The sequence below is a fragment of the Prionailurus bengalensis genome, chromosome B4 (genome assembly GCF_016509475.1).
Source record: "Prionailurus bengalensis isolate Pbe53 chromosome B4, Fcat_Pben_1.1_paternal_pri, whole genome shotgun sequence".
NCBI lineage: Eukaryota > Metazoa > Chordata > Mammalia > Carnivora > Felidae > Prionailurus > Prionailurus bengalensis.
In genome coordinates this window covers 124,892,630-124,904,963 of record NC_057358.1, presented here as the reverse complement: position 1 = coordinate 124,904,963, position 12,334 = coordinate 124,892,630, and the positions used below count along the sequence as shown (strand labels likewise).

The 12,334-nt window shown below is 44.0% G+C and overlaps 1 protein-coding gene across 1 annotated transcript; it reads right to left on the bottom strand.

The window, feature by feature from the left end:
* Positions 1 to 5,170: 5,170 nt before the first annotated feature.
* Positions 5,171 to 11,839, bottom strand: NOPCHAP1 (NOP protein chaperone 1). The gene is made up of 4 exons (XM_043562386.1): positions 11,671 to 11,839; positions 9,760 to 9,846; positions 7,409 to 7,545; positions 5,171 to 5,441 (listed from the first exon to the last, which is right to left on the bottom strand). The coding sequence occupies exons 1-4, from the start codon at positions 11,780 to 11,782 to the stop codon at positions 5,223 to 5,225; spliced, it is 555 nt and encodes a 184-aa protein (XP_043418321.1). The 5' UTR covers positions 11,783 to 11,839; the 3' UTR covers positions 5,171 to 5,222.
* Between the last annotated feature and the right edge of the window lie 495 nt (positions 11,840 to 12,334).

The window sequence follows — 12,334 nt, the reverse complement described above, 5'->3', positions numbered from 1 at the left end:
GTATAAATGCTCTCATCAAAGCTGATTTCAAGCTACAGAGATGCGTGCAGTCAGAGCAAGCGGAAGCCAGTGCCGGCACACGACTGCCTTTTCCTGCAACTCTCTTTGCCGACGTACAACCTCCTGGCTGACTGCCTCACTTCATGTCTCACCTCCAATCCCATCTCACTAGAGATGGATCTTCTAGCACATGTGTCCGTCCTCACACTCATACCTCATCTGCCCTGTCACTATTCTTCTTAACCTGCCTTCTTTTCATAGCCCTTATCACAGCCTGGCATGCATGCATTTATCATCAATCTCTCCCGCTTAGAATGTGAGCTTCACAAACAGGTGCTTCTTTTGTTCCATGCTGCATCTACAATGCCGAATACATAGAAGGAAGGAGCTCAGTAAATATTTGCCTTCAAGTGAAAGAGGTTAAGTAACCTGCCCAAATCACACAGCTATTCACTGGTAGAACAGGTACTCGAAGCAATGAAGTTCCTGGTCTTAACCAAGCTGGATGGCTCTTCATGCCAAAGCCGGAATCAGTTCCTGCGTAGGGAACGGCAGCAAACACCAAACATTGGTTGCCGTCTGCAAGAGCGGTTGTGGAAGTGGCTAGAAACAGGCTGCAAAACCAGACTGGATCCCTTATGCCTGCCCTCCAGGGAAGTGAAAGCTGTCGAGGGCGACCTGGACTAAAGGAGACCATTAGGAGACTAAATGAGACGTGGTGGATGGGGGTGATTATCATCACTGTTAATGCAAATGATACCCAAGCGGATTTTTAAAATGATTAAATAATACCTAACTATGTAAAATTACATCAAACAGGAAGGGAAGATTCAGCCATAAACTTCCCACACAGAAATAACCACGGATAATTGAGACTGTGTCAGACTTTTTCCATGAAAATATATTTTACAGAATTAGTATAATACGGCACATAACTTTGTTACCTGCTTTTTTTTTTCATCTTTCTGTGTCAATAAACATGCTTCTTCACATGTTGAGTGGCTTTAATTCATTTGTTCTCCATTGGTGGACATTTAGACACATGTTGGACATGGTTGGTTTTGCTATTTTAAAATTTGCAATAAATCTCACGCAGAAATTTATGAACAAATCTGTTGGTTAGGATAAGTTCCTAACAGTTTCCCCCACATTCTTGCCACCACTGTGCATTATTCCTATAGCATCATAATACCTCACATTTTCTGAGCACTGTTCTAAACACGTGCTGTGTATCAACGCATTCATTTCTTAGCAAAACCTCATAAGGGGACAGTCACCCCCATGTTGCAGATGGGGAAAGTGAGGGAAGTGGCCGGGCTGAGGTCTGGTCCGGATAGCTTTGGAGTCTGTGCTTGTGGCAGATGACTACGGGGCCCACGGTGGCCAGGTGTGACAGGCTGAACTAAACCTGCTCTAACAGTTACCTACTACGAGGCCTTAGGAAAGATACGTAGCAGCTCCGGGTCACTTTCCTCATCTGTGAAGTGGACGTAAGCAGAATGAGCTCCTAAGGTGGTGGTGGTGTGTTTTGTTTTTTGGTGTTTTTTTTTTTTTTTCACAATTAGGAAACTGTGTCACAAAACAAAACCTAGCGATAGTTCCGTCTGCAGTTATTTAATGCAGTGAGTCCGTGACGTCCTTTGTTTCTCTTTGCAGTGCTTGATGTACAGGCTCAAGTGTTTGTGGACACCAGACAGGACTCTCAGGAATCATATCCAGTCGTAAAATACCCAATCCTCTCACTTCTTTATGTGCCTCCTTTTTCGGGAGGAGAAATACTTTCTTTTCCAAAAGTTTACTAACACGGCTTTGCTCATTGGGCAGGTCCGTGTCACGTGCTCATTCCCAAACCAGTCGCGGGCAACGGTTTCCCACGACCGGGCAGTGGGGGGAGCCAACCACAAAAATTCCAGCATTAAACTCTTTGGAAAATCCACCAGTCCTGTTTACCCTGTCTTGTTTCTTCTGGATCGAGAACCACGATGCTATTCATCTTAAGCATAGATGAATTACTTTACTTACAGAAAGAGAAAAAGGGTAGTTTAATGAACATTTACTGTACATTTCAATCAAGTGAAAGGCCCTATGCTAGGCACTGAGGGAAATACAAGTGAAAATCAGACCCAACTTCTCCGGTCTTTCCCTACCAGAGTAGTGGATACGGGAACCATAAATACACGAGTTACTTTGTAAGGCAGGCATTCCTTAGAAGTACCATATTTCATGGACAATTAAAATATGGTGAGAGTAGGTGGGAGATCCGTTCAGAGTTAAATTTCCGCTTCAAAGGCCATCACAGCTGATTTTCACATTTGTAACTGTCCAGAGCCACAGAGGGATGGTATTCCAAGCACGGGGCGACCATCTCACCAGCCGTAGCAGCAATGGAAACACTGCCCGAACGGCTGCCACATCTCACACGAGCCTCTGGCAGACAGAGCACAGGTCGGCCCAACCAAAGCCCAACAGTGATTTACTTTCCAATAGACTGAAAGGCAAACTGCTGACAAACAAAACGGCTTTTTAATTAAGGGATAACATGCGTAAGGCCAAGTGCACGGATGTTAAACGTGCAACTCAATTACGTTTTTGTATATACTCGAGTGGTGGTGACTGGAGTATGAAACACGCTGGTGGGTGACACAGAAAGGGCTCGGGAAGTATTATTACCTATTATTGTCCCATCTGCTGATTCGGAAAGTGAAGAATACAATCCTGGTTTCTCTGTGTTTTTTTTGTTTTTTGATATGTGGCTTGAAACATTCTTTTTTTCTGTGAATTCTTTATGTACTTTGGCCTTTTTGTTATTAAGGTATTAGTCCTTTTTCTATTTTGTAAGAGCCCTTTATAGATTGATGCTCACTCTTTCTTATATTGCAAATATTTTCCCCAATTTGCCCCTTGCCTTTAAAATGTCTTTACTACCTCCTGGTTTTTAGTATTTATGTGGATGAGTTTTCTGCTCTTTTCCTTTGTGATTTCAGACTTTGACGTTCTGCTTAAGAAAAAACAAAACAGAAACAAAAAGGTTTTGACTCCTGCTTCCTGAAAAAAGAAAGAAAAACTATTTCACTATTAAATAATCACCCATATTTTAGTATGGAACCCTTATAATTTTATTTCTATTCAAATCTTTAATCCACATATAATTTATCTTAGTACACAGTGTGAGGCTAAGATCTAACCTTTTTTGAAACAGCCGGTTCTGACATTGTACACTAAATAATTCACCCAGTTTACACTCACTTAAAATGACATCTTTACCATAAATTAAATTTTCATGGTTTTCTTTTTTCTACTATGTCATGAGAATGTCCAGAGGACCTGAGTTTAGTTGACTTCCCTTACTGTATAGGGAGGCTCGCTGTAATACACGAGACAGCCATGGCAGGAGGGAATATTCACATTCTACACACTAGCATGTATGTCTAGACTGACTGGTCTCTCACTGATCACTCGGCATATTTCTGTTGTGAAGCTGTATTTCCTGTGGAGTTACACCTTCATATCCCCCTGCCAGGAGCAGCCTTCCATGGCTTATAATTTCCCATAGGCCCCCATCCATCCACTGATTTGGTAACATTATTCATGCCTATTCTGTACCATGCACCATGCTAAGTAGTGAACCAGACAAATGCAATTCTTTCCACGATGTAGCATAATATATTAGCCGGCAGGAGACAATCTTTAAATATTTACACCAGTAATCCGTCACTGTTGTGTTTGGTGCTACAGAATATAGCACAATAGCCTTTCTAGCTGAGGAGTCTCATTTCCAGATCCGTTCGTCTCTTCGTACATTTAGTGAGACACAGCCCAGAAGAGCTGGTTCCAATTTCCAATGGGAAATACCAGGAAGAACCTTGAGAATCATCTTCAGAGTATTTACAAGACAGTGATGTGAGGAGTAAGAACAAATAGTTAAAAGTTAAAAGAGAGACCTAAAACTCTAGGGCGCAAATGCCATCAGCTTAGCCCACCTGGAGACAGTCCTTTAAATTCTCAGGCCTATATCCTGAGCAAAGCCAGGCCCATGAGATCTGAAATTGAATAAGGTCAAGGATGAAGCAGAAAGGCGACGCGAGCATAGGATCATTTTGACCTTTGAAAGGGGGAAAACTAGTTGTATATATAGCTTATAGCTCTTTGTGACCCATACCCTGTTTTTTCTGTGATGCCCCTATTTTCTACATCTGACAGGTTTTAAACTGTGGGCAACTGTGTAGAATAGTTTTAATAGCTCAAACAAAAAAATTTGCCTATGGAAAAAAAGGAAAAACAAAAAATCATGAATTTTTCCAACCAGTACATTCTACCTGCACTGAGTTCAGGCTGCAGAGTCACCAACAATGATGAAACCACACAGCACCACATTCCCAGCTCAAACTGCAAAGGACTTTTGTGTGTGTGTGGTTTTTTTTTGTTTTTTTTTTTTAATGAAAGTAGATATGCCTGAGGGCAGCTGAATATAAATAATTCTTATCTTTATAAAAAGTTTCTTTCTCTTAAAAAAAAAAAATTCTCCCCTATTGAACCCACACTGTGATGGTAACAAATAAATCTGATTTTATAATATCCCAAAAAACCTATATTGGGTTATTCAAGAGAATAAATTTCAAACAAAAACAAAGAATTTGTATTTTTACTTTAAAATGAGTTTGATATTTCCGAAGTCTGCTGAAGAAAGAAAATGCCAGCAAATTCACTTGTCACCATACATAAAGCTAAGCTTTCTTTTTCTTTTTTTTTTTTTTTTTTTTTTAAATTCTTTTTAACGTTTATTTATTTTTGAGACAGAGAGAGACAGAACATGAGCAGGGGAGGGGCAGAGAGAGAGAGGGAGACACAGAATCTGAAACAGGCTCCAGGCTCTGAGCAGTCAGCACAGAGCCCGACACGGGGCTCGAACTCATGGACCACGAGATCATGACCTGGGCCGAAGTCAGACGCTTAACTGACCGAGCCACCCAGGCGCCCCTAAAGCTAAGCTTTCTAAAGGGAATCTCTTTAGCATGAGATCAAATGCAGTCTGCTCTTAGAAGATTCCCCAAATGCTACTATTCCCGCCTTTAAAAGATAGTTTCTGTTTCTCTGAGAAACAAAAAATATCTAATATCACATACAAGCACCACAGATAGCTGAAATGCAAAATAACCAGCAAGTCACATTCTTTTTCCACAGAATTAGCAGGCATATGTCACCTGCTCCCAAGGTCATTTATTTTATTCTTTCCTTTTTTTACTGGCAGGGCTGTCCAAAACCTCGATCTTGCCTTTTCCGTCTTCTGAATGAGGAAGTTTAAAGTTGTCTGTGGTGACTTCAGAAGAGGTGGTGTCGTCTTCCTCAGAGTCTGAGCTGTCCTCTGAGCTGTCTTGCCAACTCTCTTCTGAACCGTCCTCTTCTTTTGAATCGGACTGATTCATCTCAAACAAGGCCACATCCTGCCAAAAGCACCATGTGAGAAATTTATTCCAGGGCAGTTGCCTAAAGTTGTGATAACAACCCTGGGAAGAACCAACTTTTGGCCCAAATACTGAAGCACAAAGGACAAGAAATATTTCTAGTGCAATATGGCACTTTTTTTCTTTCAGTTGCCACAGTCCACCATAATGATTTACATTTACTACAAGCCTAAAAAATCCTCCCACAACCCGATTCTATATACCCTGAACACATTCAACGATAGGCGTTCAACAAATATTAATAGAGGTGTCTGGGGGGCTCAGTCAGTTAAGTGCCTGCCTCACTCTTGATTTTGGCTCGGGTCATGACCTCACAGTCATAGGCTCGAGTCCCGTCTTGGGCTCTGCACTGGGCATGGAGCCTACTTAAGAGTCTCTCTCTCTCCTTCTGACCTTCCCCAGCTCATGCACACACGCATGCGTGCCCTCTAGAAAACAACAACATAAACCCCCAACAAAACAAAGAAAACACAAATATTAACAAATACTAACACGAGCCAGGCGCCACACTAGATCCTAGAGACTCCACAAGAGCAGCAACAAAATCCTTGCCTTTGTGCAACTTAACGTTTTTGAGCAGGGATTGGCAAGTTATAGCCTGTTGGCCAAACCCAGCCCACTAACTGTTTTTGTTTAGCTCATGGGCTAAGAATGTTTTTTTTTTCCCCCAGTGGTAGGGAAAAAAAATTAAAAAATAATATTTCATAAAACACAAAAATTATATGATATTCAAATTTCAGTGTCCGTAAGTAACATTGATAAAATTTGCCTATTTGTGACATAATCGTCTACAGCTGCTTTCATGCTAAAGCGGCAGAAGTGAGCAGTCACAAAGAGACAGTACGGTCCACAAAGCAAAAGTATTTACTAGCTGGTCCCTTACACAAAATATCTGCTGACCTCTGGTCTAGTTGGGAAAGAAAGACAATGAACACCTACATGTAAAGCACAGTGTGGAGCAGTGAAAATGAACAAAAGTAGGATAGGCTAAGGTACTCATGGGCCATCGGGAAAAGCCTCTTGTTGAGGGGACAACTGATGAGAGGTAGAGGGAGTTAAGCTGCAGAAATGTGGGCAAGAGCCTTCCACACAGAGGGAACAGGCCTGGAGCAAGGAGCGTGAACGGGAGCGCAGGCAAGAGGGGGCCGGGAGGGAGGGAAGTCAGATGGAGAGCTGGAGGCCGCTCACACGGGCCCTGGAAGGACTCTGAATTCATCAGAAACGTGATGGGAAAGTGAGCCACAGACAGTGTGAAGAACAGATTCTAAGGAAGAAAGGGCAGAAGCAGGGGAGCCTGTTGAGAGGTCACTGCAATAGTCCAGGGTGGAGACCACGATTCCGTGGACCGAGGGTGGCAGCAGCAGATGTCACACAGAGTGGCTGGCTCTGGGAAATATTCTGGAAGCAGCACTGAGCAGAGCTGCTGCCGAATGGGATATTATCATCAACAACGGTGTCGGCTCTGTCCAGACACAAGTGTTATAAAGGGAACTCCGGGGCAGAAATAAGATGTGAATCTAAATGGAGAGGATTTTGCATGTGGCTTAGGTAATCAGTTATTGCATTAAACACATTCATTTTTGCATTTTCTATCAATCAGGCTATGATTACTTCTTTCAGGCCTTGGATGGGAAAAGTGGATTTTAATCCACTTAGGACACTTAGTAAATTAATGCTTCAAGATAACAAATGTAATATTTGACCTTAAAAGCCCTCCTATGATTCTCTATTACTAAATTTCTAAGCTCCACCCAGGGAAGCTTACTGGTCTGTAAGATCCCTAATCATAAAATGACTGAGTTCCCACGCAGTGCTGGAAGCATGAGCTGACTTTGCAAGAAGGAAGATAACACTTGGAGTTAAAATGGAAAAGTCCTCTCTTTTGTAGATGACGGGGCATACCGGTAAATTTCATACTTGATGAAATGAAAACAAAGCATAGCTACCATTTGTATAACTTTTCCAAGACTCCCATCAATATCTTCAATATTGAAATGCCCAGGGGGTGCGGCTGCCATTTCTTTTCTTAGCTTTTCATTTGCCTGAGCCATCTGTGGGAGAAAGGTCTGTACTTGGTCCAATACTAAGGAGAGAAAATAGAGTGTATCAATATTTATGTTAGTCTTTGGCCACACTTCAAATTTTAAAATCCAGAATTTCCTATAAAACACTTCTGACTTGAAAAGTAATCAGGGGCACCTGGGTGGCTCAGTTGGCTCTGCTGGGCGTCCGACTTCGGCTCAGGTTATGATACCCCGGTCTGTGGGTTCGAGCCCCGCATCAGGCTCTGTGGTGACAGCTCGGAGCCTGGAGCCTGCATTGGATTCTGGGATTCCCCACTCTCTCTGCCCCTCCCCTGCTCATGCTCTGTCTCACTCTGTCTCTCAAAAATAAAATGTTAAAAAAAATTTATTTTTAAAGTAATCACAGTGACAATAGTTATAACTTAAAAAAAAAAACTCAAATTTCTTCCATTTTAAAAACCTCTAACCTTTTTCTGAATCCTTAAAGCAGTAGGACTACACAAGCTAGCGAATATTTCTCAGTGTTTATTAGTGTTTTCATATATCCCCAGAACTGCACATTTCTAGAATGCTGGCATTCAACCAATAGCCACTGAATAAGGAGAAAGTATGATTTAACAGTTAAGCGAGCCAGGCTCTGAGGCTTTGCATTCGGGCTGACGAGGTTATTCACAGCATCCCAGTTCTGCCTTCTACCTGAACTACCTTGGGCATGTTAACTAAGTAGTGGTTGTCTCCACCTACCCAACATGTTCCCCTTGTTTCTGATAACATAATCCTGACCTTCCTTTTAAGTGCTGTCATTCCTTGCCACTCTTGTGCCTTACCCTATACATGCCTAGATGTTCCACAACATTGGTCACCAAGCTTTGGTGCAATACCATAGACGGTGACACTGTGATCTAGCCAGGCCTATAAGAGATCACCCTGGAACTTCAGCCTGAACTGTGGAGAAAGACAGCCCTTCTTTCTAAGTCAGTAAATGAGTGGTTGAGCTGCTGATGAACTGGGCAACTTGCCACATGGTGAGGAAGGGCCTGTTCTAGAGTTAGCCAACACCTAGCTAGGAAAGCAGAGCTAAGAGTTAGAGCAGCAGACCCCGGATGGCAGCGAGCACCTGGGTGCAGAGGTACCTGAAATCACTGCTCCCTGTCCCACAATAAAATTGGTCAACATAACTTATTTTTTGGCTTAAGGCAATCAGGAGTTGGAGTTTAGTCATCTGCAGCCCCAAGTGTCCTAAAAAATTTTAATGTAACCATTCAATACCTCAATTTAGGAGTGCCTGGGTGGCTCAACTGGTTAAATGTTCAATTCTTGATTTCATTTCAGGTCATGATCTCACAGTTCATGGGATGGAGCCCCGAGTCAGCCTCTGTTCCGACAGCGTGGAGCCTGCTTAGGATATTCTGTCCCTCTCTCTCTCTTTGCCCCTTCCCCACGCATGCACGCGAGCATTCTCTCTCTCTCAAAATAAATAAACAAAACCTCAATCTACTCATCTGCAAAACAGGGGTAATAACTATATTATCCTAAGTATAGGGGAATCAATAAGCAAGGTATGTCTAATGTCGTTAGCTTTCAAAAGAAGCCCAGCACATAACTGTGCATATAATGAGTTCTCAAAACCTGTTAAGTCACTGATACAGCTACACAATACATAACTGAAACGTCTGGAGTACAGAAGATGAAAAGAAAAGGTGGTAAAGGTCAAGAAATGGCCTTGAATTGAAGTGCCTGGCTGGCTCAGCCGGTTGAGTGTCCGCCTTCAGCTCAGGTCATGATCTCACAGCCCACAGTGGGCTCTGTGCTGACAGCTCAGAGCCTGGAGCCTGATTTGGATTCTGTGTCTCCCTCTCTCTCTCTCTACTCCTCCCTCGCTCATGCTCTCTCTCCCTCTGTCTCTCAAAAATAAACACTTAAAAAATTGTTTTTTTAGAAAGGGGAAAAAAGAAATGGCCTTTAATTGTAAAATAGGGCTTCCAGAGGGTGAAATCAGGCCATATACATACAAAGCCCCACAATTAATCACAAGGAAAGAAATGAGAAACATAAAAAAGACTCAAATGCAAGTCTACAGATGGAATGAATACACCGTGAGCAACTCGTTTAGACACCAAACCCCCTGAGCAGTCCCAGGGCGACGACAAAGAGCTTGGGTCCAATAGCTGGGGTTCCCTGTGGACCTCTACTGCTTACATGGGCAAAATTTAACATCACAGAGAGTTTTGCAGAGAGAAAGGGGTAAAAGAAAGAGAGGGAAAGATACTTACAGGGACTCCTCTCTATCCGAACTGTTTGAAGAGTGGAAGTTTTTCTGCAGTTAGGCTTGGGGTTGATGAGTAACCTGTCCCATATACCTGAAAGCACACCAACACTGAATTTACTAGAGCATAAGGAAATAGAAGCCCGTCAGTGAACTTGTCATGACCACTCTCAAGTCTTGAACATTCCACATTCTCCAAGACATTTTTAGAAAAAGAGGCCCTCCAAGTTCCATTGCAACATTGTACCTCTTTACAAACACCCAGCTGCCCTTCCTTAGGCCTGTCTCATACATCTGTTATGTGTCACCGATGCTAAGCATTAAGTGCAAACTAACCTGCACCTGTGTGGATCAGAACTCCATCAGTGACAAATGAGTTTCTGCAACAAAGGGACAGAGGAAGCAGTACAGACACAGTAATAGTTAAGTGGAGCCAGAAGTGGTTATATTGGGCAAATTGTTTAACCTCTTGGAGCATTCCTTTATTTATAAAGCACACCTGCCTTGTTAGTGGACCTTCATTAAACATGTCCAACCTAGGGGCGCCTGAGTGGTTCAATCGGTTAAACATCTGACTTCAGCTCAGGTCATGACCTCACGGTTCGTGCGTTTGAGCCCTGAGTTGGGCTCTGTGCTGACAGCTCACAGCCTGGGGCCTCCTTCGGATTCTGTCTCCCTCTCTCTGGCCCTCCCCAACTCACGCGCTGTCTCTCTCTCTCTCAAAAGTAAATAAACATTAAAAGAAAATTTAAAAAAAAATCCAACCTAGACAAATGAGCCCTCTGAAAACCTTTTGTTGTCCCCCCACCACCCCCATACACTTTTTCGGCCCCCTCACTACTACTTGCCAAATCAAACAACTCTTCAGCCCATCAGAGTTCAGAGGACAGGGCCTGAGTTTTTCAAAACTCAAGGCTTTGATCCCCCTGTTTCCAGCAACTGGAAAACCTCTTCACTTAAGTACAAAACTCCTGTTCACCCCCAAAGCAGAGCTTAGCAAATATTCTTTGATTGCTACTTTAGGTCTAACAATGGGATTAGCATAAAGAATCCCATCAGTCTGGAGCTAGACTGACTGCATTCAAATCCTAATTTTGCCACTTTCCAGCCACGATATCTCCAGCAAGTTACTTATCTGTATGATACACGGTGACTCAGTTTCTCACGTTTATAAAATAGAAATAACAGAACCTTCTGCACAAGGCTTTTGTGAGGATTAAATAAGTTAATTAATTCCTGGGTCACAGTAAGCACTACATAAACGTTGGCTCTTATCATAACTTTGGGATGCTCTGGGTTCTCACCGAATGTCTTCAAGCTAATATTCACTGAGAATACCTCCATTTCCCAAATGTGAAAACTGGGGCGTTCAGAACGTAAACTTTCCTATAGTTCCACAGCTAATCACACGTGGAGTTGGGATTCTAATCCATGCTTTTAAACTCCACTACGGTGTCTGCAATCCTATGTAGCTTTCCTGGAACCAAGTGTCCCTCTACGAGACAGAGGCAAGGCACTAAGGGGTGGTTCTGAGAACACAGAAGGGTGGGGGTGCGGGGGTTAATCCATAATAGTCACCTGCTCCCCCCACCAGCCAGCTGCTGGGACCCGGGACAGCCGACCTAAGGCCCTCCTCAAGCCCTCCCCCTTAGGGGACGTGTCCTGCTGCGCCGCTCCGCAGGGTGGGGGCCCACTACTCCGCAGAACCTAAGACCCTCGCTGGGCCCATGGCCGCGTGGCCGCCCCGAGGCCTCCGAACCCCAGCCGCGCCGTGGCGGTCACGCAGAAGCCCTGTGGCCACCCCTGGGCGTCCCTTCGGGGGTGCCGGGCTCGGGCAGGGGGCCGTCAGCCTGTCCCCCCGGCTCACACGCCCCCCGCCGCACGTGAGCACTGCATGCCAACGCCACCCGCCCGTCACCTGCGCGGCCGCCGCTTCCCGCCGTCAGCAGCTCCTTAGACACCGAGATCCCCGAGCAGTCCCGGGGTGAAGAGGGAGAAGCTCCAGACTGGGGCTCCTCGCGTACCTCCATGCCCCTCGCTAGATTTGAGAGCCAGCCCACCCAGACCCGGATGCAGGAAAGAAGCTCGGGCAGGGGGCGGGGCCAAGGCCGCGATTGGACGAAACTAGGAGGTGGGCGGGGTTATGGCAGCCGGCAGCCAGGGCGACACCTGGCGGATCCCTGAAGCCACTTCTGTGGTGGGAAAAGGAAGGTTGGGGCTTCTGAGGTCCCATCACTGGATGAAACAGCTGGCAAAAGTTGATTTTAGTCAAACGATCCGGACAACAGCGCACCATGGGGCTGTCCTTCTCCTCGTTCTTTTATTTTTATATTGTGGTTAAAAAAAAAAACATACGCAACATAAAATTTAGTATCTTAACCATTTTTAAGTGGACAGTTCAGAAGTGTTACCTGTATTTACATGTTTATGCACAAGATCTCTAGAATTTTTCATCTTGCAAAGCTGAAACTGTTCGTTGAGCAACTCCCCCTTATTGTTATCATAATAACAACTTAACATTATATTACAACCAAATTCTAAAATGTAGGGCACAAAAAATTATGGGAGAAATGACAGCAGGC

Excerpts from the sequence above, each read along its gene's own strand:
- NOPCHAP1 (XM_043562386.1), bottom strand. The coding sequence starts at position 11,782 with ATGGAGGTACGCGAGGAGCCCCAGTCTGGAGCTTCTCCCTCTTCACCC. Across the intron at positions 9,847-11,670 it reads GGGAAGCGGCGGCCGCGCAG|GTATATGGGACAGGTTACTC; the intron begins GTGACGGGCGGG and ends GTGTGCTTTCAG. Across the intron at positions 7,546-9,759 it reads TCGGATAGAGAGGAGTCCCT|TATTGGACCAAGTACAGACC; the intron begins GTAAGTATCTTT and ends TTCTCTCCTTAG.